This window comes from Eretmochelys imbricata, chromosome 6, assembly GCF_965152235.1.
Source record: "Eretmochelys imbricata isolate rEreImb1 chromosome 6, rEreImb1.hap1, whole genome shotgun sequence".
NCBI lineage: Eukaryota > Metazoa > Chordata > Testudines > Cheloniidae > Eretmochelys > Eretmochelys imbricata.
In genome coordinates this window covers 50,056,583-50,080,783 of record NC_135577.1, presented here as the reverse complement: position 1 = coordinate 50,080,783, position 24,201 = coordinate 50,056,583, and the positions used below count along the sequence as shown (strand labels likewise).

Below are 24,201 nucleotides of genomic sequence, written 5' to 3'. Positions count from 1 at the left end.
TATTTTGGCATGCCAGAATTTTTAGAAGTTAGGATGACAATTTTTAAGCCAATTCTAGGAATATAGGGCCTAAATCTATCCCCAGGAAATGGAGATATGTGTACCACCTGCCTCAAAAATGTCCATGTCATATGGTGATATACATCTTTTCACCGGAGCACAGCTGAGCACCCGTGTGTAATTGTGAATATTACAAAGAGCAATTGTACAACCTATAGCCAGAAAGCAAGACTTTTTAGGTGCCTGCAGTCACAAAGGAGGCAAGAAGAATCATGTTTCCAGTGAAGAAAACACTATAACATCAATTCTTATCTTATTTTACAACTAGAGATGCTGGGAGCCATAAAGGACTAGCAACTTTGGAAAGGATTTGTGTAACCAATGCTCTATAGAGAGCCTCTTGTATTTTATCCATCAGGATGTAAGTTACTAAGGATATGAACTTATCAAAAATTGCCTACATTAACAGTCACAAAGGAATCAAGAAGAGCTAGTTTACTTGATGTGTTCTTGATGTCCAGATCCTTGCACAGTTTTAGCACCCCAGCGCTGTTCTTTCTCACTCACATCATTCTGTCAAAGACATGTAAAATAAGTTAAAAACTATTAGACTTTAACCCAAGATTTCAGAGTTTCAGCACTTTGAAGGCCTTAAGGCTCTCTCATGCCACTGAAACAAGAAAGATTAGTTAACAACCTCATTGCCGCATTCACCTGTTTCTACTAGAACCACCTCCCTGTCTTTTCTGTCATTGCCAATGAACAGAACACACTCCCAGTTCAAAATCATTACAAAGTCTTCATTTAAACCCTTCTCTTTTTCCTTCAATGCCCACCTAAATAAAGCAATTTAAGCAATCACACGCACACAAAAGGATACTACTTATTTTCTCGTACAGGCTGCCAAATATTTCCCATCTACTCTTCATATCTTGCTTAGATATAGCTCTTCAGAGCAGGAACTATCTTCATCATATAGCATCGTTAGTGCTTAAATAATAAAGTTTGAGAACCATACAGTAACTCCTCACTTAAAGTTGTCCTGGTTAACATTGTTTTGCTGCTGATCAATTAGAGAGCATGCTTGTTTAAAGTTGTGCAATGCTCCCTTATAACGTTGTTTGGCAGCCGCCTGCTTTGTCCACTGCTTGCAGAAAGAGCAGCCTGTTGGAGCTAGCTGGTGGGGACTTGGAACCAGGGTGGACCGGCAGCCTCCCTGTCAGCTCCCTGCTCCCCTAAGTTCCCTGTGTGGCAGCCGTCTCAACTTCCGCAGCCGTACCTCCCCATACTGTCATGTGCTGCTCCTGCCCTCTGCCTTGGAGCTGCTCCCTGGAGTCTCCTGCTTGCTGGGGGGTGGGGGAGCACTACTGTTCCCCCCCTGCTCCTGCACCCTGCTTACCCCATCTCCATAGAGCAGGGCGGGAACAACAGTGCTCAGGACATGGAGCTTGTAGGCAGCAGCTGCTGTCTCAACTTCCTGATCTAGTTTAAAAGGGAATGTACTTAAGAGTGGGGTCAGAGTACTTAAAAGGGGCAATGTGCATCTCTCCCTCTCTCACACAGGGTGTGTGTCTCTGTCTGCCATGCTGTCTCCCCTCCCTCCATCTGTGCTGCCTTTTAGAGTATGAGGCTACATTAACAACAATGTGTTAACCCTTGAGGGCTCAGCCAAGTGCTAGTTCATCATTAACCAGTAAGGCATTCCCTGTAAGAAATATCCCACCCTCTTCCATCCTCTGACTTCACCATCTCAACCAAGCTTAGGGTGACCAGATGAAATGGACAAAATATCGGGACACATGAGGGAAGCAAAAATAAATAAATAAATAAATAAAAAGCAGCCGGAGCCGAGTTGCCGAACCAAAAAAAATTTAAAAAAGCAGCTGGAGCGTCCAAAGCCGCAACATCGGGCCGTGGGACAAAGAACTAAAAATCGGGACGTCTGGTCACCCTAACCAAGCGTCACAATCATCATTGCTGTGTACAGTATTAAATTGTTTGTTTAAAACTTATACTGTGTATACATATATATAATATAGTCTTTTGTCTGGTGAAAATTTTTTCCCTGGAACCTAAACCCAGCTCCTCCCTTTACATTAATTCTTATGGGGAAACTGGATTCGCTTTACATCATTTCGCTTAAAGTCACATTTTTCAGGAACATAACTACAATGTTAAGCGAGGAGTTACTGTACCTCAAAATCAGGATCTGTCTCCCAGTCGTCAGCTCCATCACTCTGGTTGACTGAAATGGCATGACCTGCAGTAGCCTTCCACATCTGAAACACCATCAAATGAAGTACTGTCACACTGGAGTTGCATTTAAATTCATTTCACATTATAACTGGGTTGATTAAGGACTAGTCCAATATTCCGAATATACTAGAGAAGTAAATTGTTTAACTAAACAACATTCGTAATATTGGCAGTTACAGCAGATGTGGTTACTAATACTATCAGTTGTCCAGTTGCATTTGCAAACCAGACTGATAGCTCCCTGTGGTTTTTCTAATGGCATTAAAAAAAGGCCGGAAATAATAACTGGCATTCTTTCAAAGAGAATGAGGAAGTTTCTTCTGGTAAGAGTCAAAATGTGTGGGCTTACTTCATTTATTAGTAACGTGATAAACCATTGATGAGCTCTGTTCAAATGGGTCTTCTCATTAAAGTTTGCTTCACAAAAAGCTATTAACACTCAGATACTATATGTGTACTTATGTCTTAAAAGTAATATTTTTTCTAGCCTTTAGTAATGATGAGCACAGCAATTGCTAAATGCTATATTCTGTAGGTTCCTTTCATGTTTTACATTAATGAGATTCAGATATCAAGTATTATGAAAACAATCTGAACAATTTAAAATGTTTTAGATTTAGAAGGCATTTGTCCACTTGCAGGCAATAGCAGTACACATACTACATTTTTAAAGATATTCATTGATTAAAAATATGTACACATATTATTACTCTGTTTGCATAATGTTTCAGTATAAAGCAGAAGGAAAAAATCCCCTTAAGTCTGCCGCAGCTCCCTACAGCTGCTCGCACGGCTCTCCCCAACTCGGCTCCGGCCAGGGATGGGGAACGGCTCGGAACCGCAGCCTGGCCACGGTAAGAGCTGGGTGGGCAGCTGTGGGGAGCCGCTACCTGCCCTGGGCAACTCCACAGGTCTGCCCACTCCCCCCTGCCGGACCAGCATGGAGCCCAGCCAGGGAGCTGTGGCAGACCCTCCACCTGCCCACGATGAGAGCAGCCCCAGCCGTGTCCCCGTCCCCAAGGATCTCCGCCCGGCTGAGGGCACGTGGAGTGTCTGCGACTCTGTGTGGGTGCCCCACAGCTGCCCACGAGGCTCTCCCCAACCGGGCTCCTGTAGGGAGGACGCCTTGGAGCCTCAGCCCGGACCCCAGCGTAGAGCCCTGCAAATCCACGGATGTGGATATCCGCAAAAATTATCTGTGGATATCTATGGATCGGATGTGGATACACATTTGTGTATCCATACAGGGCTCTAGACAGAGCTACCAACCACCTCTCCGGGAGGTGCAGTATCTAGGCATAGGTAGTATCTTCACTAAGCACTACAGTGGTGCAGCTGCACCACTGCAGCACTGTAAATATAGACCAGCCCTGAGATAGAAAACTATGGAGTAATCTCCAGGGAGGCCTTAAAAAGAATAGGAGCAGAGAAGACAAAAAGGCATGATAACCTTATATACCTCCCCATCTCCAGTTTCTATAAAAATTAAGGACAAACATCAGTTAAACCACTCACTCTCTAAAATTCAATATTTTCAAGTTTTTTTAATTTAAATACTAGGTTTTCTGCATTTATGCCCTTATCTTTAGTATATTCTCCCATTCAACTTTGTGCCTTTTTCCGTGCCACCCCATATACCAGAAATTCCCTCCCATCTAAAATCTGCCAGTCTTCATTCAAAACAACTCTTTTAGCCACACACATTTTTGAGTCTCAACCATTTTAACACCGAACCTCCACTTGGTGTTTGTGCTGGACTGCACTGTCTGATGTTGTTTGATTGGAAGTGCCTTAGGACAGGGAACATAATTGCTTCTGTTCTGCTAGAAAGACGGAGGCTTGGTGTATACTACAAACTTATGTTGGATTTTCCTACACCCCTGAGTGATGTAGTTACATTGACCTAACCCCAAGTGTAAACAGTGCTATGTTGACAGGAGGGCTTCTGCAGTGCCAGCTATATATATATATATTTATTTTAATATATACATAAATGTTCCAAGTATGTGCTTTTACATGCGATTACACTATAGTTCCATTTCTGTCAGTCACTTAGGGAGGGATCCAAAAAAGTATTTTGATGCCTAAACCCCAGACTCAAACACCTACGTCCATGCAATCCACAAAACTCCCACCAAACTGTATAGGCACCTAAACTTACTTGATGCCTATATTTCTGCCTCAGGCAGCAGTACACAACCTCTAGGCATCTGGTCACCTATCTTCCACCTAACCCCTAGGCCAATTCATGAACCGGGGAAGACAGGCCACCTAAGCTGTGTGCAAGTGCCCACTACAACAGGTGTGCCCAGAGGGAGCCTGCCAGATTGGGTCCCATTCAAAATTGAGTAGGACCTTATAACTTTTAGTCCACTGGTTAGAGCACTCCCCTGGGATGTGCGAGACCCAGGTTCAATTCTCCTTTTGCTAACAGAGCAGGAGAAAGTATTTGAACAGGTGTCTCCTACCTCTCAGGAACATGTGCTAGCCACTGAACTATGTAGGGGTCCCTCAGTCTCTCATGATGATTGTTCTCATTGAGCTAGGGAGAAAGAATACAAGTAACACTGTAGTCCAGTGGTTAGGGTGCTCATCTGGGAGGTGGGAGACTCTGGATCCAAATCGCATGCTCCAACCACTCTTTCATTATTTATCCACAGTGGAACTGCTTCAACAGAACAGACGGAGCCCCTGGTTCAAATTCTCCCCCCCTCTCTGGAGGGAAGGGGGGGACAGGAAATGAACCTGGATCTCCAACATCCAAGATGAGTGCTCTAATCACTTGGCTAAGAATTAAAAGATCAGCACCACACCACTTCCTCCTCAAGCCATTTTGCTGGAAGAGAGGCAGGTGCCTAACTCATTCTCCACAAGAAACACCTTAGACGCCTAAGCCATCTGACTCCAGGTGGTGGTATCCATTCGTGGATTGTCATGTACAGGTAGGCTCCTCCCTGCAGCCTGGACTTAGGTACTTACCTCTGTGAGAAGTGTGGGGCTTAGCACTGACCCCTCTGGTCAGCATTTCCCATTGGCTGTCTTAGGCAGCTCCCCAACAAATAAGCTGGCTTTTGTGAATTACATGGCTATTCAGTGTTTACACTGCAGCCTACAAGTTACAAGATAATTCAATCAATTCTGAGTTTAGCAATATTCAAGCCTAACTCTGAATGTATTTGTTTCCTCCTCAACCTTGTTAAAAGTGGTAATCAAGAAAGACTGGAAGCTGAAGGACTTTTTATAAACAGTATTTTAAAAAATCCTGGTCCAAGACCATACTATAACAAATGTCCATCCTCTCCCCCCTCTGTCCCCCAACCAGAGTTCTGTTAGGGTAACTATAAAGATATAGCAATAATAATTAAAATCAGATACATTTTCTCATTTTCTACTAGGCATAATTTGCAGCCCCACCATAATAGGTTTCCTCAGTAGTTGCTGTATCTGTATCTGGCAGATCTCTTTCCAACTAGACTACAGAGAAACATGATCCATACTGTATCCAGGAGTCACTGACTCATGTGGTCAAATTTCTGGAAAAAGGGAACTGCAATTCAAAACACACAGAGGCTAAATATATGCTTTTGATTTATCAGGCCATTTCTGTCCTTTATTATGTTGACGAATCAGCAGCCACAGAGTTTTCCACAGAGCATATTTGGAAGTAGAGGAATTCAAGCTCCCTTCTCCCACAACGGGCTAAGAACAGGTTCCCTGAACGAGAGGGAGGTGCCAGTCAATTAACTTGGTCAGCAATGCTATATCTAGAGGTGCTTGTTGGAGTCAAAATAATGGATGGGTACCTGTCACAGTGAAAGAGCTAACTGCACCTCTTTTCCCTTTGTGATCTCTCAGAGTGTACCCATTCAGATGTTAGGCCTCCTGCCTTTGCCTATCTCAAGAGGAATTTTGCAATTCTCCCACACCTCTCTGGGAACTGAGGCCTGGGTATCCACCATTATTAACCTGCAGGCCCAACTGAGTGCAGGCACCTTTGAAAGCCTGTGACCAGTGATCACACCGCTTTCTTCAAAACAGACCAAAGCATTAGAAGAAAAATGGGATTTTAAAATGGCAATAGATGCACATCCAGCTTACCACCCTCCTAGAAAGGTATAAAGTCTCCAGACACAGCCAGGGGCAGTTGTGTGTCTTGGTCTGGTCCCCCTGAACAGTTTAACTACTGGCCCTCTCTTGAGAAAGGGTCCCTTTTCAATCCTGTCAGAGCTTCTTTGTTCTGATTGGTGTTCCCAGTCCATCTGGTCAAAACCAGTTTCGTAGGTTGGAGGAAACAAAAATAATCAAAGCTAGCAGTTTTGGCACAGTCCCTTCTGTTTGCTGAGAAGAGCCTACCTTCATTCAGTATTCTACCTACCTATTTCTTCAGACAGCTCTTTACTGAGTTAACCCAATATAGTCACACAGTAAGAATCCCAATAACAAGATCAACATACAATACCTATGAATATTACTGAGTAGCTCCAAATCCATCACAGTACCCAATTGTGGAAGTCCTACTGGAAAGCACCAAGAAAGCCAATGAAAAAGAAGTGTATTGCACTAATTATTTAGCGTCTCATTCAGGATATAACCAGTTTTCTACTCCGGATAGACACTGAAAGACTGTCACGCCTGCAGGGCTATCAAGCTTTGACAGTTTGAATGAATGAGATTGTCACACACAGAAATAACCTGTGAGTGAGACACATGAAGAATCTTTCATCACCAGAGGCCATGTTAAAAACCAGACTTAAAATTAATCCCAGATGACAGGTTTCAGAGTAGCCGCTGTAAATTTGTTAGTCTCTAAGGTGCCACAAGTCCTCCTTTTCTTTTTTCCGAGATGACAGTGACTCCTTCCAAAGGAAAACGAATTAGGAGTCAGCTGCGCCTAATGATGCTTTGTTCCTCATTTGTCTGATTACAGAAAGACACCCCATTCCCTCCTGAAGTCTTATACAGAGACAGCTGCTGTAGGCCCTGGAATCAGTCACACCCATCTGCATTTAATCACAGATTCAGTAGGGGATGACTGGCTTTTAGACAGTAACATGGACAGCTACCACAAGCCTCCCAGGCACAGAGTGGAAACCTTGCCCCCAATCTCAAACGGGTAAACCTAGGGAAAGAATGAAGAGCTCTGCTGCACCCACCCAGTATCCCAGAGAAGTCCACTTCCACATCTCAGAAACAGAGACCCAGGGAGAAGCTCAAACTGCCTAGTTCACACACATACCAACCCCCCCCACACACACACACACACTCACTCGCATGTCCCAGGGAGAGGGGGGGGACTAGCTGAAGGCCATGGTTAAACAGCCACAGTTCAGGAGGACGGGATAAGGGGGGGGAGAGAGAAAACAAAGAAAGTTAGTCATGTAGCTGCACAGTGCGTATCAGGGGGGAGTGCTGCAGACCAAATCATTAACACCTCTCTGGGGCAGACAGTACCCTGCCCCCGCCCTAAGCCTCCCCCCGCTCAGACCGCAACACAGAGCCGGAGCTCCGCCATCAAACCGTGCTGCTCAGCTGGGGGGTTAGCCCGTAAGAGAAAGTTCAGCTCCGCCGCAGCCTCCTCTAACCCCACCACCTTCAGCAGCCACACTCGTCCAGCCCCACCCCCCAACGCAAGCCAGGGCGGGCCCAAGACTAGCTCCCGCTCGCTTTACCGGGGCTAAAAGGGAGAGATGTGGTGAACCAACCCCGGGTCGGTTGTTCCCCGCCCCCCAAAAAGGCGGTGGGTGGCCTGACTTCTCTTTGACACCCACCGCTTTGAAGAGCAAAACAACTGGCACAGAGATGAAGGCGGCCGCAGCGTGCCCCGGGGGAAAGGGGAGAATACGGAAAAGCAAATGTCTCCTCCTCATCCCCAGCTTTTTGCCCCGGGGATTGCGCTCATGCCACTTACTTTGTTCCCAGCTCACTTCCCGACTGCACAGCTTCTGCAGCTGCTGCTTCCTAGCTCGGCTGCTGTTGCAATTTCCGTTTCTCCCAGACTCCCATTTCCTGTTCTTCCATCGCACGTCAGGAGGTGGGGTATGGCTGCACAAGCTCCAGGGCTGCTGGGGTTCCGCCTGCGGCCCGAGCCGCGCTGGCCGAGTGCCCCTGTCGGCTTGCCCCCCGGCAGCTTCCCGGATCCCTTTGTCTACGCAAGAATCGTTGCTTCTGGGCTCGGAGCTGCTCCCCAGACCGCACTCCGGGATACCCACCGTCTCCATTGCGCTTCCCACTCTCTCTGCACCTCCGGCAGCTTTCCAGAGCCCATTATCCATGCATCCTCTGGTGCTGCGCCTTCCTGCTGCTGCTCTGCAGAGCTCATTTCAACATCATTTTTATTGCTTATTTCAACGAGTCAGGCTTGTCAAACTGGGAGAACCTGAATGAGCCACATGAAAGTACTAGTCTCGAAGGATTGCAAATTCCGGGGGAGCGCTAAGATACATACTGTGGCGATGAGACCTACGGAAAACACGAACATCGAGACGCCTATTAAACGGCTATAAAATACAATAAAATAAGCAAAAAGTGGGGACTTTTTTGCCAAAGGATAAAACGTGATAACTCTACAGAGTATCGCCCCCACCCCATTGCAACAATATTGGTTAGCGTGAATTTAACCGAACAAAGGACCCAATGAAATAAAAAAGTTACCTTGAGGCAGGGATGTTATAATTTGAATAAGGGGCATTAAATATGGATAATCTAAATGTCTCATTAAAAACACTTTATTCCAATTTTAAACCTTGCTTTATAGAGGACCGGTACTGGAAAATAACGGATTGATAGACTTTTTTTTTTTTTTTTTTTTTTTTTTGCTGCTTCTTTCCTGGAGAGAAGGTGGGTTAGTTTTTGGGGAGGACGGTAGGTACGTTAGTACTTTCAAACGTCACATCCTGTCCTTCCTGATTTTGTGGAAGGACTTGTTGGAGAGCTCTGTTGTATATGGTTTTTCATCTCTTTAATAAAGTTTCAGCAAGCACTACAATTAAAATCCCCTCTTCCGTCTCCCTTCCCGGACATGTCAATTGGCCATTTGAATTAAATAAATGCTACTGGTTTAAAGTCTGAGTAAAAATTGCTCAACCTCAATTGATATGGTGATTTTACTTGCTTGATGTGGTTATGTAGTCATGCTATAGTTCATAGTCTCAGAAAAAACAGGAGGCAGACAGGAACTGAATTTGTAATGTAAAACACATCCCTCCTGCCAAATAATAAAGAGAAAAGTCTCTCTTTCCAAATGAACTAGACTTGCAAATCTGAGTGCTACATGAATCTATCAATACAATATTTGAAAATGAATTTCAATTACATGGGTGGTTAAAAAAAAAAAGAAAAAAGGTTATTTGAAGTGCTTTCCATGGACTTCCATCCAGCCCAGTATCCTGGAGATCAAGGTAAGGTTTGACAAAGTCCTGCCTGGGATGATTTAGTTGGGGACTGGTCCTGCTTTGAGCAGGGGGTTGGACTAGATGACCTCCTGAGGTCCCTTCCAACCCTGATATTCTATGATTCTTGTCTACCGACAGTGGCCAATGCCAGGTGCCCCAGAGGGAGTGAACCAAACAGGTAATGATTTTCCTCGTGCCATCCATCTCCACCCTCTAACACAGGTTAGGGCCACCATTCCTTACCTATCCTGGCTAATAGCCATTAATGGACTTAGCCTCCATGAATTTATCCAGTTCTCTTTTAAACCCCGTTATATTCCTAACCTTCACAACCTCCTCAGGCAAGGAGTTCCACTGGTTGACTGTGCGCTGTGTGAAGAACTTCCTTTTATTTGTTTTAAACCTACTGCCCATTAATTTCATTTGGTGGCTCCCTAGTTCTTATATAATGGGAACAAGTAAATAACTTTTCCTTATTCACTTTCTCCACACCACTCATGATTTTATATCCCTCTGTCATAGCCCCACCTTAGTCTCCTCTTTTTCAAGCTGAAAAGTCCTAGCCTCTTTAATCTCTCCTCCTATGGGACCCGTTCCAAACCCCTAATCATTTTAGTTGCCCTTTTCTGAACCTTTTCTAATGCCAGTATATCTTTTTTGAGATAAGGGGACCATATCTGTACGCAGTATTCAAGATGTGGGCATACCATAGATTTATATAAGGGCAAGAAGATATTCTCTGTCTTATTCTCTATCCCTTTTTTAATGATTCCTAACATCCCGTTTGCTTTTTTGACTACCACTGCACACTGCGTGGTCATCTTCAGAGAACTATCCACAATGACTCCCAAGATCTTTCTCCTGATTAGTTGTAGCTAAATTAGCCCCCATCATATTGTATGTGCATTGCTTTACATTTATCCACATTAAATTTCATTTGCTATTCATCCCCAGTCACTTAGTTTTGTGAGATCTTTTTGAAGTTCTTCACAGTCTGCTTTGGTCTTGACTATCTTGAGCAGTTTCGTATCATCTGCAAACTTTGCCACCTCACTGTTTACCCCTTTCTCCAGATCATTTATGAATAAGTTGAATAGGATTGGTCCTAGGACTGACTCTTGGGGAACACCACTACTTACCCCTTTCCCTTCTGAAAATTTGCCATTACTACCCTTTGTTCTCTGTATTTTAACCAGTTCTCAATGCATGAAAGGATCTTCCCTCTTATCCCATGACAACTTAATTTACGTAAGAGCCTTTGGTGAGGGACCTTGTCAAAGCCTTTCTGGAAATCTAAGTACACTGTTCACTGGATCCCCCTTGTCCACGTTTGTTGACCCCTTCAAAGAACTCTAATAGATTATTAAGACATGATTTCCCTTTACAGAAATCATGTTGACTTTTGCCCAACAATTTATGTTCTTCTATGTGTCTGACAATTTTATTCTTTATCATTGTTGCAACTAATTTTCCCAGTATTGATGTTAGACTTACTGGTCTGTAATTGCTGGGATCACTTCTAGAGCCGTTTTAAAATATTGGCATGATATTAGCTATCTTCCAGTCATCGGGTACAGAAGCTGATTTAAAGGACAGGTTATAAACCATAGTTAATAGTTCCACAATTTCACATTTGAGTTCTTTCAGAACTCTTGGGTGAATGCCATCTGGTCCCAGTGACTTATTACTGTTAAGTTTCTCAATTAATTCTAAAACCTCCTCTAGTGACACTTCAATCTGTGACAATTCCTCAGCTTTGTCACCTTCAAAAGATGGCTCAGGTTTGGGAATCTCCCTAACAGCCTCAGCCATGAAGTCAGAAACTAAAGGAATTCTTTGCTTCACTGCGATGACTTTATTGTCTTTTAAGTGCTCCTTTTGTATCTCGATTGTCCAAGGGGGCCCCACTTGTTTAGCAGGCTTCCTGCTTCTGCTGTACTTAAAAAACATTTTGTTATTACCTTTTGAGTTTTTGGCTAGCTGTTCTTCAAACTCCTTTTTGGCTTTTCTTATTACATTTTTACACTTAATTTGGCAGTGTTTATGCTCCTTTCTATTTACCTCACTAGGATTTGACTTCCACTTTTTAAAAGATGCCTTTTTATCTCTCACTGCTTCTTTTACATGGTTGTTAAGCCACGGTGATTCCTTTTTAGCTCTTTTACTGTGTTTTTTAATTTGGGGGTATACGTTTAAGTTGAGCCTCTATTATGGTGTCTTTGAAAAGTGTCCATGCAGCTTGCAGGGATTTCACTCTAGTCACTGTACCTTTTAATTTCTGTTTAACTAACCTCCTCATTTTTGCATAGTTTCCCTTTTTGAAATTAAATGCCACAGTGTTGGGCTGTTGAGGTGTTCTTCCCACCACAGGAATGTTAAATGTTATTATATTATGGTCACTATTTCCAAGCAGTCCTGTTATAGTTACCTCTTGGACCAGATCCCACGCTCCACTCAGGACTAAATCGAGAGTTGCCTCTCCCCTTGTGGGTTCCTGTACCAGCTGATCCAAGAAGCAGTCATTGAAAGTATCGACAAATTTTGTCTCTGCATCTTGTCCTGAGGTGACATGTACCAGTCAATATGGGGATAATTGAAATCCCCTACTATTATTGAGTTCTTTATTTTGATAGCCTCTCTAATCTCCCTTAGCATTTCATCATTACAATCCTCGTCAGGTGGTTGATAATAGATCCCTACAGTCATATTCTTATTAGAGCATGGAATTACTATCCATAGAGATCTATGGAACATGTGGATTCATTTAAGATTTTTATTTCATTTGATTCTACATTTTCTTTCACAGATAGTACCACTCCCCCCAACCCCCTGCACAACCTGTTCTGTCCTTCCGGTATATTTTGTACCCCGGAACGATTGTGTCCCATTGATTGTTCTCACTCCACCAGGTTTCTGAGATGCCTATTATATCAATATCCTCTTTTAAAATGAGGCACTAGTTCACCCACATTATTTAGACTTCTAGCATTTGTGTACAAGCACTTTAAAAACTTGTCAGTTTATTTGTCTGCCCTTTTCTGATGTGTCAGATTCTTTTTTATGTGAATGTTTCTCATCTGATCTGGCCATTACTTTATCTTCTTCCATCCTCTCCTCATGACTAAAACAGAGAATCTCTATCAATAGACTCTCCTTTAAGAGAAGTCTCTGTCCAATCATAGAATATCAGGGTTGGAAGGGACCTCAGGAGGTCATCTAGTCCAACTCAAAGCAGGACCAACCCCCAACTAAATCATCCCAACCAGGGCTTTGTCAAGCCTGACCTTAAAAACTTTTAAGGAAGGAGATGCCACCACCTCCCTAGATAACACATTCTAGTGTGTCACCACCCTCCTAGTGAAAAAGTTTTTCCTACTATCCAACCTAAACCTCCCCCACTGCAACTTGAGACCATTACTCCTTGTTCTGTCATCTGCTACCACTGAGAACAGTCTAGAACCATCCTCTTTAGAACCCCCTTTCAGGTAGTTGAAAGCAGCTATCAAATCCCCCCTCATTCTTCTCTTCCACAGACTAAACAATTCCAGTTCCCTCAGCCTCTCCTCGTAAGTCATGTGTTCCAGTCCCCTAATCATTTTTGTTGCCCTCCGCTGGACGTTTTCCAATTTTTCCACATCTTTGTTGTAGCGTGGGGCCCCAAACTAGACACAGTACTCCAGATGAGGCCTCACCAATGTTGAATAGAGGGGAATGATCACGTCCCTCGATCTGCTGGCAATCCACATGCTCCTCTGCAACAATCGGCTTTCCCCCATCTCTTAGTTTAAAAACTGCTCTGCAACCTTTTAATGTTAAGTGCCAGCAGTCTGGATCCACTTTGGTTTAGGTGGAGCCCATCGTTCCTATATGGGCTCTCCCTATCCCAAAAGTTTCCCCAGTTCCTAATAAATTTAAACCCCTCCTCTCTACACCATCATCTCATCCACGCATTGAGACTCTGAAGCTCTGCTTGCCTAGCTGGCCCTGCGTGTGAAACTGGAAGCATTTCTGAGAATGCCACGATAAAGGTCCTGGATTTCAGTCTCTTTCCCAGCAGCCTAAATTTGGCCTCCAGGACGTCTCTCCTATCCTTCCCTATGTCATTGGTACCCATGTACCATGACCACCAGCTCCTCCTCAGCACTACACATAACTCTATCTAGATCCAAGTTTATTTTGTCATATAAATTTATTAGGTGTTTTAAACAGGGATCTCTGATCATACAACTTTCAGACTAATAAATTTATACAGCCTACAGGCCCAGCAGTAGTAAAAAATGCTTGTCACCCTTCTTTCAAAAGGTTTTTATTTATAAATATAAACTATAGGAGAAGGTAAGATGGGAGAGGAGATTGAACTGGGTAAATTGTGTTTTCTGTATGTGAGACTGTTCCTGCTCTTAAAATCTCCAAAAAAATTACTTCTTTAAAGTTTTCCCAGTTGACTATCATTTTTCTTAAATCACCTAATGAAGTGCTCGCTTCTTAGTCATATGCACAAACTTTTCACTTTTACTGCAGCTGCTGTGGCGCAAGCATCTGGAATACATTTGGCACTTTGCATAATGACATACACAAAACTTTTAAATATATAATCTACTTAAAATTCAGGCTGAGATTTATCTACTTTAACACTCCAAGAAGTGTTCCTACATAAAGTTAAGAATGGCATATTGCTGTTATGTTTTTCTTTGGTAGTAGAGAGAGGTGGTCAAATTTTAATTAAAATTATATTGAAGATTTGTTAAAAAGTTAATACAATAAAAAAATCAGTAGCATTACCACTTTTCTATTTGGCCTTCTACTCAATTTCCCTACCAATTCCTAATTGTTTCTCATTTTACACAAAGTAGCATTTGTCATTTTGACTACCCCTGCAAAAATGTTGTCAGCACATTCTATGGGAGACTATTCCCCAGTATTTCCCCACTTCCAAGATGTTCTAATAGACATTTTTAACTATGGACAGCTTCCCTCATTTCAGTGCTGAAAAATCTTTACAGCTTTAGGACAGCAAACTTTTCAACTGGAGGCCAGGCAAAGGGAGAGGGAGAGGTTTTTTGTTTTTTTTTTTTTTTTATAGTTTCATCTCTTGCTAGTGAGAAAATTATTCTCTGCAATTAGAAATGTATCCAGGCTGACCTACAAAATGACTGAAGGGAAGCTCATTTATGCAAGTAAAGGCAAACTGCAAAGTGTTATGTGATTGTATTTTAAAACATCACTCACAAGATTTCTCCCTTCCTCATATCACATTGAACATGAAGCTGTTAACCTGGAGGACAAGTTGAAACATCTCATCACTGAAAAATGAACTACAGAAAGGTAAAGACAGACATAAGGTTTGTCTACACACAAGCTGCACTAATTTGAAAACCGGTTTAAATGGTGCAAGTCCAAGTGTGGTTCTCTTAGAGTGGCTTAGCTTATGCTTGTACTACTCAAATATGTATTTTCCTCTAAACATTCTGATATTCAAAATTCAGACTATGAGAATAATATATTAACATGGGCAGTTTGTACTTATAGCTTTCTAATGGCCAGAAATCTTTGAACTTCCTCAAACTAATGAAAAGAACATTAACCTTTTTTCCTCTACGCAAAATAAGACATTGAGTGTTTAATTTACTCAGATGTGAAGTGGAAGGATATACCTTAAACATTATTGAATTACTTTCCAGACATCAGTTGAAACAATAAAATTAGGGCTGTCAAATGATTGAAAAAAATTGTGATTAACTGCACAATTAAAAATAGAATACCATTTATTTAAATATTTTTGGATATTTCCTACATTTTAAAACATATTGATTTCAATTACACGACAGAATACAAAGTGTACAATGCTAACTTTATATTTATTTTTATTACAATTATTTGTGCTGTAAAAATAGTATTTTTCATTTCATCTCATACAAGTACTGTAGTACAATCTCTTTATCATGAAAGTTGAACTTACAAATGTAGAATCATGTATAAAAAATTGCATTCAAAAATAAAAATGTAAAACTTTGAGCCTAAAAGTCCACTCAGTCCTACTTCTTATTCAGCCACTCAGACAAAAGTTAGTTTACATTTAAGGGAGATAATGCTGCATGCTTCTTATTTATGTTACCTGAAAGTGAGAACAGACGTTTGCATGGCACTGTTGTAGTCGGCATCACAAGATATTTGTGTGCCACATACACTAAAGATTCATTTGTCCCTTCATCTTCAACCACCATTCCAGAGGACATTCATCCATGTTGATGACAGGTTCTGCTCGATGACGATCCAAAGCAGTGCAGATCGACGCATGTTCACTTTCATCATCTGAGTCAGATGTCACCAGCAGAAGTTTGATTTTCTTTTTTGGTGGTTCGAGTTCTGTAGTTTTGGCATCAGAGTGTTGCTTTTTTAAGACTTTTGAAAGCATGTTCCACATCTCATCCCTATCAGATTTTGGAAGGCACTTCAGATTCTTAAATCTTGGGTTGAGTGCTGTTGCTATTTTTAGAAACCTCACACTGGTACCTTCTTTGCGTTTTGTCAAATCTGCAGTGAAAGTGTTCTTAAAATGAACAACATGTGCTGGGTCATCATCTGAGACTGCTATAATATGAAATACATTGCAGAATGCAGGTAAAACAGAGCAAGAGACATACTGTTCTCCCCCAAGAAGTTCAGTCAACATTTAATTAATGCTTTTTTTTTTTTTTTTTTTAACAAGTTTCATCAGCATGGAAGCATGTCCTCTGGAATGGTGGCCAAAGCATGAAGGGGCATACGAATGTTTAGCATATCTGGCACGTAAATACCTTGCAATGATGGCTACAAAAGTGCGATGTGAAAGTGCCTGTTCTCACTTTCAGGGGACACTGTAAATAAGAAGCGGGCAGCATTATCTCCCGTAAGTGTCAACAAACTTGTCCGTCTTCGCAATTGGCTGAATAAGAAGTAGGACTGGGCCGACTTCTCAGCTCTAAAGTTTTACATTGTTTTGTTTTTTAGTGCAGTTATATAAGAAAAAAATCTACATTTGTAAGGTACACTTTCACAATAAAGAGATTGCATTACAGTACTTGTATGGGGTGAACTGAAAAATACGATTTCTTTTATCATTTTTACCTTGCAAATATTTGTAATAAAAATATAAAATGAGCACTGTATACCTTGTATTGTGTTGTAACTGAAATCAATATATTTGAAAATGTAGAAAAACATGCAAAAATATTTAATTTCAATTGGTATTCTATTAACAGTGCAATTAAAACAGCTGTTAATCGCGTGAGTTAACTGCGATTAATTGACAGACCTAAATAAAATCAATATATTATATTGAATAATATAACAGATCAAATGTGAACTTTGACCTCCATCAGAAAATTGAATTGAAGCCATAGTGAACATCAGTTATCTGCTGAATCAGTCATGTCTTCATTTGAAGCGAGATCTACATAGCAGCGATCAATTGTTAAGATGCTTTATTGACAACTCTCCAGCATTCACCACAAAAAATAGTTTCATTTTTGCATACGATTACATCTTAGTTTTTTCAATAGCATTTTATTGGCAGTGGAAAAATGCTTCAGAACTTTACTGAAAGAAAGCAATAAATAATACTGTGGTAAAAATAGTTCAAAGTACTTAGGCTGTACATACTTCGTTCCATAATCAGAAGTACACAAAAAAAGATTAGAAAAAAACACAGAACAGTAACAATGAATTTCAGTTGTACAAGTAAACTAAAGAGAAGAAACCAAACAAGAAAAAAAAAGACATGCTATATATACTGTTGCATAATAAATAATGCACCATGATCTGAACAGATTTCTTACTGGCTTTTTAATGTGCCATTCAATTATACATTTTCTACGCAAAGCCTGAAATGGCTACAACCATCAAAAATTTTAAAAAATCTGGACAATTTTTAGAACAAGTTTACAAACGAATGCAAAAAGATGACTTAAGAAAAATAAGGCCTTTATTCGAAGTTGCACTACTTTATTCTTCAGCATACTGTGCCTTCATGTTTTACTTTTTTTTTTTATATTAGACTGCAGTGCTTCATGATTGGTCCGCTAAGAATAGTTGCATCAGTGCCTTTCCACAAATGTTTTTAATCAAAAGGATATGGGAGGAAAGCACTTTTTGTGGCCTGTGGATTACTACCAGGAACTATTATGAAGTCTTTCTTCCTTGGCTGAGAGAAAACATTTCTCAGTTTATGGCTTATGTTCAGTCATTGTAAAGACATGCTATACAAATACAGCAGACTGGAAGTTATGAAGGAGTTAACTAATTCTAAAACATGTTCCATAGTGTTATAATGTTCCCCCATTTTAAAAATGTACTAAAGCATTAAATGAAGACAAATTCACCCTGACAAATTTTCTTTGTAAAAAAGGTACAACTATCAACAGAAATAAAAATAATCTATTAGACCTGCTTACTAAAACGTTTATCTGAATGCTTATCTGAAAAAGGCTGGTTTATTTCATGTTTAGAACTAGCTAATATTTCCAAAAGACAAAATATATACTGCTTGGTGTCATGATACTTTTACAAAGACAGGAAAATCCTTTTCACCTTCAATTTCATTATTAAAAAACCCAATGATAATTACAATAACTGCATAATTTACAAAAGCCCTATATTGCTTATAGGGACATATACTTACAAGCATTACAGTACATTCAGTTGGAAAGACTAAAATTACGGATAAAATCAGCAAGGATTTGATTTATAGACTGAATACAGATGGAAATGGTAAGTAACTATATAAATGAAGTCACATAGGTTTACTTAAATATAAGAGACATTTAATTCTAAAATATTTTCTCTATGGTACTCATGAATTTGTTTGCTAATTAAAAACTCTGTAATAAAATATCTCAAAGTGTCCATTTAACAAGTATTAACAAATTAAAGATTCCACTGATTTCTAAAATATGGTCTTTGAGTTCAAAATGCTGCATATCACCGGTAGAAATAGTGTGGGTAAACTGCAAAATAAAAAAGAAATCTGTTATACAGTGTCTCAGGATTTTTTTATATATATATTTATATATAAATAAAAAAGCAAACATACATTACATTCCAAGTTTCTCAGTTAAACAGCTCATTGTTGTGGCATGTATTTAATGGATTACTACCATTTTGTGAAGTATAGAGTTCTATTTGGTCCCAATATATGTTTCAGTTGCAATATGAAGCTTGAGGCCAGAGGTCAAATACCTTCAATTCCCAATAAGAGATTAACTTTTTTTTTTCTGGATGATCTTACTGTGTAATATATATATTCTAAAAACAACAATATTAAGGCGATTAGAGTTAAGAGCTTTAACATTCACAAAGAAATGTTTTTAAGGTATCTACTTGATTTATACAGGGATGGATCCAGCTCATTTAAATTGCCCTTCACCTGCAGGAGCTTTCTTTCTCAGCATTTTATACTACAGAGCTCTTTTAGAGTACTTTTCTATATTAAAGGCTACAGACTTTGAAGCTCCAATTATACTAGGAAATTGAATCGATTGCTATGAAAGCTTATCAGCACCAAGTTCCCTGGAGCGAACGTTGAAAGTAATTTAACTATGAATATAGACGATAAAAATATTTTAAGCACCACTACAGAAACATGATTTTCGCTTTCAAGTGACAGATTTAAATCAGACAACTTTGGAATTTCTGCCTGTTCTTTAAGAAGTAACAGATCGATTTGAGATGTATATGATGTAACCTAACATAGACGCTCCTTCCCACCTTGTTGTAGGATCTTCTGAGGTACAGTTAAAGGGCATCTTCTGCCCATCTACCTATTAAGGCTGTGAATTTGGAAAACTAGAGAATATGAAAAATGATGCCCTGTCCTATTTTGCATATTATATGAATATGTACTAAGTCATTTACATAAGTAGTTATTACATAAATTCTCCCCACCTGCTTCCCCATCTATACCCAGCCATACCCTGATTTGGCTCATTTTCAAGTTCCCCCATGTCACAGCCCCATCCCTCTGGTTCTCTCATGTGCCCCCTTCAAATCTTCCCCCACACTATGTGAAGTATTTGGAGCTATCTGTAATACTTTATGAATATTATATGTTCCATCTATTTCTTACTGTGTTTGATACAGGATTATATGAGGTTACCTGCATGTATGCAGGAAAGGAAACAATAGCTTCAGGCAGCCCCATTTACTGTAACTTAAGGACAATGAAAGGCATCTTTCACTTTGAAGACCATGATGAATTCAGTCTGGCATGGCACAGAGTGGGGAGTGTCCACGCTTATAAAGGGGAGCACGCTTATAAAGGGGAGGAACCCCCAAAGTGGAAAAACTGGAACAAAACTATTTGGAAGGATAAAAAGGACAGGAGTAGGCAGACACTGTTGGGAAGCAGACTGAAGCCCAATCCCGAGAGGATGGGGGTCTCTGGAATAAGATAGGCCAACCTAAGTCTTTAGGTAAGATAGATGTATGTACAGACTGGTTATTGTGTTAAAAATCCTTTTATCTTATCCTGTGATCCTACTATTAAGGTTAAACAATGCTCCATTGGGTCACTGTATTCTCCACTGATCTCAGCTTCCAAAGGAAAGAAGATGTCACTCACCCTGTGCAGTAACTGAGGTTCTTAGAGATGGATGTCCCTGTGGGTGCTCCACTTTAGGTGACTTTGCGCCCCTGCGCTTGTAACTGAAGATTTGTAGTAGAAATGCCTGTTTGGGTCGCACGTGCACTGTCTTCATCTCATGCTACCTCAGGTGATTACATAGTGCCGTGTGACCAACCCCACCCCCACCCGCCAGTTCCTTCTCTACTGCAGAGACTCTAGTGCGAAAACTCTGAAGTACAGAAGAAGAGAGAGGGTAGAGGAGCACCCACAGGGACAACCATCTCAAAGAAGCTCAGTTACTGCACAGGGTGAGTGACAGCTTCTTTCCTTTGGAAGCTGAGATCAGTGGAGAATACGGGGGGGGGGGGGGGGGGGACAGCTGTGAACAGGACTCACTCCACCACTAATACAGGGTTTTGCCATCATGCTAGTGATGACCAATGTGGTCCAGGACCTTGACTACACGGTCCATGCTGGGTCTGTTGGGGATTTAGACTGACACCAGCCATGTCTGCAGTGGCCTGAAGTGGAGTCGCGCGTGCCGAATCATGCAAGTACAGGTTGCCATGGGGCCCAACAGCTGTAGGCATGTGTTGGTGAGAGAGTGAGCTTGTATACATGAGATCAGGTCTGCCATGGCCTCAGGAAGGAAAGCCCTGGCCTGGGTAGAGTCAAGGACCGCTCCAATGAACTCTGCGCTGCATCAGGACTAAGGTTGACTGTCTTGTTTATCAATAGCCCCAGGTCGCAACAGATGGAGCAAACCAGGTTGAGATGATGCCGTACCTGATCTCAGTATCAGCCTTTTATTAACCAGTCGTGGAGGTACAGGTAAATCTGCATGCCTTTGTGCCTTAGGTAAGTGGCCACTATACACTTCGTGAACACTCCCAGTGCTGAGGAGAGGCCGAGGGGCAGTGCCGTGAACTGAAAATGGCAGTGGCCCAACAAAAATGGAGGAAACACCTGTACCCCAGGAAAATGGAAATATGTGCCCTTTAAGTCAAGAGTGGAGTACCAGTCTCCCGGATCAAGGGAGAGGATAATGGAGGCTAGGGAGACCATGAGGAACTTTAACTTCTTGAGGGACCTGTTGAGGTATCGCAGGTCTAGAATGGGTCTGAGGCCTCCTTTTGCTTTCGGTATTAGGAAATAACGGGAATAGAACCCTTTCCCTCTCATGTCTGGACAGACCTCCTCCACCACCCTTAGGTGCAGAAGGTTCTCTACCTCTTGCACTAGTAGTTGCTCATGAGAAGGGTCCCCGAAGCGGGGTGGAAGGGAGGGTCGGCCATGAATTGCAAGGTGTAGCCCAAAGAAATTGTGTTGAGCACTCAACGGTCCAAGGTCAGCTTTGACCAGGCTGACTGGAAGGGGCGTAGACAGTCGAGGAAAAAGCGGGGGAGTGGATCCTAGGCAGTGGCTGGGGCGCCATCCTCAGGCGCGTCCTCAAATCATCTGCTTCTGGTTGCCCTGATCTCGAGAGGAGCCATGCTGGGCAGACGAGCAGGAAGACCAAGGGTGATGTCGCTTAAACCCCTTGTCTTTCTCCTTTCTGTAGAAGCTGGGCTGGGGGACACCCTACGAGTGAGGCAGCAGCCGGAATGGCTTTCTAGCCAGTTGAGGGGTGTGCAAGCCCAAGGACCAGAGGGTGGCATGGAAGTCTTAAGGACACAGAGCCATGCACTGGTCAGCTCCAAGAAGAGCCCTGCTCCCTCAAATGGGAGATCATAGAGAGTAGTCTGCAGCTCCTGGGACAGCCCAGAGGACTGTAACCAGGAGCTGCACCTCATGACTGCCAAGTCTGTAGCATCCTAGGCCATCTGGAGGATGCTTCTCGCCACCGCTTTGCCCTCATCCACTGGCGGCAAACTCCTGGGCTTTGTCCTGTGGAAGGCCCTCCTTGAATTTGCTGATGGAGTCCCACAAGTTGAAATTGTACCCGCCTAGCAAGGCCTGATAGATACCCAAAATTTCAGGCTGGCTGTTGAATAAACTTTTCTGCTAAATAGGGCTAGTCTTTTGTTGTCTTTATTTTTGGGGGTGCTGATGCTACCAGGGACCCTGCAGAAGTGGTGGTATACAGGTATTCAAATCCCTTTGCAGGGACATAATATTTCTTTTCTGCTTTCTTGGAGACAGGCAGAATGGAAGAGGGGATCTGCCAACACCAACCTGGCAATTTTCAGGACCCCTGGGTGGACAGGCAATGCGACCCAGGCTGGGGTGGAGGAGGGTATGACATTGAAGAGGTCATTGGACTCCTCCACTAGCTCCTCAACCTCCAGGTTCAGGTTAGCAGCCACCCTTTTGAGCAGTGCCTGGTCCTTCTTAAAATTATCAGGGGGGCTGCTTGCTTGCGAGAGGCCCGCCACCACCTAGTCCGGAGACGAAGAGGATGACTGAACCACAGGGCGGGGCGGCTTCCACTTGCCTGTCCAGGGATGGCTCGTTGGCCATTGAGACCTGCTGCACCGCTCTTGCATCAGACTCAGCACCATGCTGCCTCTTGCACAGCCACCACCAGTTTGTCCAATGAAGCCTGAGAGGAATGGTGGGAATACGGAACCAGCATGACGGATACACCACGTGGGCTCCAGTACTGCCACAGGGCTGGCCACTGCCCTTGCTACCACGCTACTGCCTCCAGGGCCATGCCCGTCTTGCGGGCCGTTGGCGATTTGCCTCTCCTAGGTGAGAAGCTGAACTCTCCCTCTGGCTCCAACCATTGCCCTTCTGTTGACCAGGGAAGAACTGTAGATGCCTGTCTAGAAGAAGCCGTAGAAGTCTGTCGGCGACTGGTAAGGACAAGGCAAGGAACGGTGCCTGCCCTGAAGCATGGTACCATGACCAAAAACGATCCGCACCAAGGGGGATCGATGCTGGGGGGACCGCTAGGCAATGGGAATCTGTGCTGCGGTGATCTCTCGTGGGAGGTTCGGTGGTACTGTGGGTACGGGGATTGGTGTTGTGACTTGGGCATCCCGCACCTCATAGGTGGTGACCTTGGTGTTAGAGACCTGGGTCTTCCACCCAGAGATCGAGGCTGCAGCGCCAGAGTCCTAGGCTGCAGTGATGGAGATCAACGCCTGCAGTCCAGGGACTGGGGACACTACGCTGCTTTGGAAGGAGATCCATAACTGGCTAGGCCTTGGAGGTCTGGGCCTTAACCGGGTCCATCACCTGGTTTGGCGTCTGTAGTGCCAGCTGGCCTACAGTAACTCCTCGCTTAACGTTGTAGTTATGTTCCTGAAAAATGCAACTTTAAGCGAAACCATGTTAAGCAAATCCAATTTCCCCATAAGAATTAATATAAATGGGGAAGAGGGGTTAGCTTCCAGGAAAAATTTTTTCACCAGACAAAAGACACTACACACACACACATAATAAATTTTAAACAATTTAATACTGTACACAGGAATGATGGTTGTGAAGCTTAGCTGAGGTGGTCAAATCAGAGGGTGGAATATTTCCCAGGGAATGCCTTACTGCTAAATAATGAACTAGCACTCGGCTGAGCCCTCAAGGGTTAACACACTGTTAATATAGCCTCACACTCTACAAGGCAGCATGAATGGAGGGAGGGGAGACAGCATGGCAGAGAGAGACACACACACAATGTGTTTGAGAGAGAGATGGACGAGCATTGCCCCTTTAAGTATGCTGACGCCACTCTAAGTACATTGCCTTTTTAATGACAGGTTTCAGAGTAGCAGCCATGTTAGTCTGTATCCGCAAAAAAGAACAGGAGTACTTGTGGCACCTCAGAGACTAACATTTATTTGAGCATAAGCTTTCATGGGCTACAGCCAGTAGATTAGCAAGTTGAGACAGCAGCTGCTGCCAGCAAGCTCCCTCCATCCTGAGCCCTATCGTGCCGTGCCGCGCCCCCCCCCCCACCCTGGCTCTGTGGAAATGCGGTAAAGTTGTGGGGGACGATGACACCCTGACATT

At 42.6% G+C, this 24,201-nt stretch overlaps 2 protein-coding genes across 5 annotated transcripts in view; both read right to left on the bottom strand.

Moving 5' to 3' along the window:
- The window catches only part of CTTN (cortactin), a 36,494-nt gene extending 28,205 nt beyond the window's left edge, over positions 1 to 8,289 (bottom strand). The window contains exons 1-3 of one of the 3 annotated variants that reach the window (XM_077818513.1): positions 8,165 to 8,289; positions 2,196 to 2,279; positions 500 to 573 (exon numbers count right to left, since the gene is read on the bottom strand). In XM_077818513.1, coding sequence (XP_077674639.1) covers positions 500 to 573; positions 2,196 to 2,279 — 158 coding nt within the window. In that variant the 5' untranslated portion in view covers positions 8,165 to 8,289. Of the gene's footprint in view, positions 1 to 499; positions 574 to 2,195; positions 2,280 to 6,715; positions 7,417 to 8,024; positions 8,143 to 8,164 lie in introns of those variants that run through there. The other 2 variants (XM_077818512.1, XM_077818514.1) reach the window with 2 other exon arrangements.
- An 8,804-nt stretch (positions 8,290 to 17,093) lies between these two features.
- The window catches only part of PPFIA1 (PPFI scaffold protein A1), an 88,524-nt gene continuing 81,416 nt past the window's right edge, over positions 17,094 to 24,201 (bottom strand). For both annotated transcript variants that reach the window (XM_077818508.1, XM_077818509.1), the window contains exon 28: positions 17,094 to 18,631. The gene's annotated coding sequence lies outside the window, so the exon portion shown is untranslated. The remainder of the gene's footprint in view (positions 18,632 to 24,201) is intronic.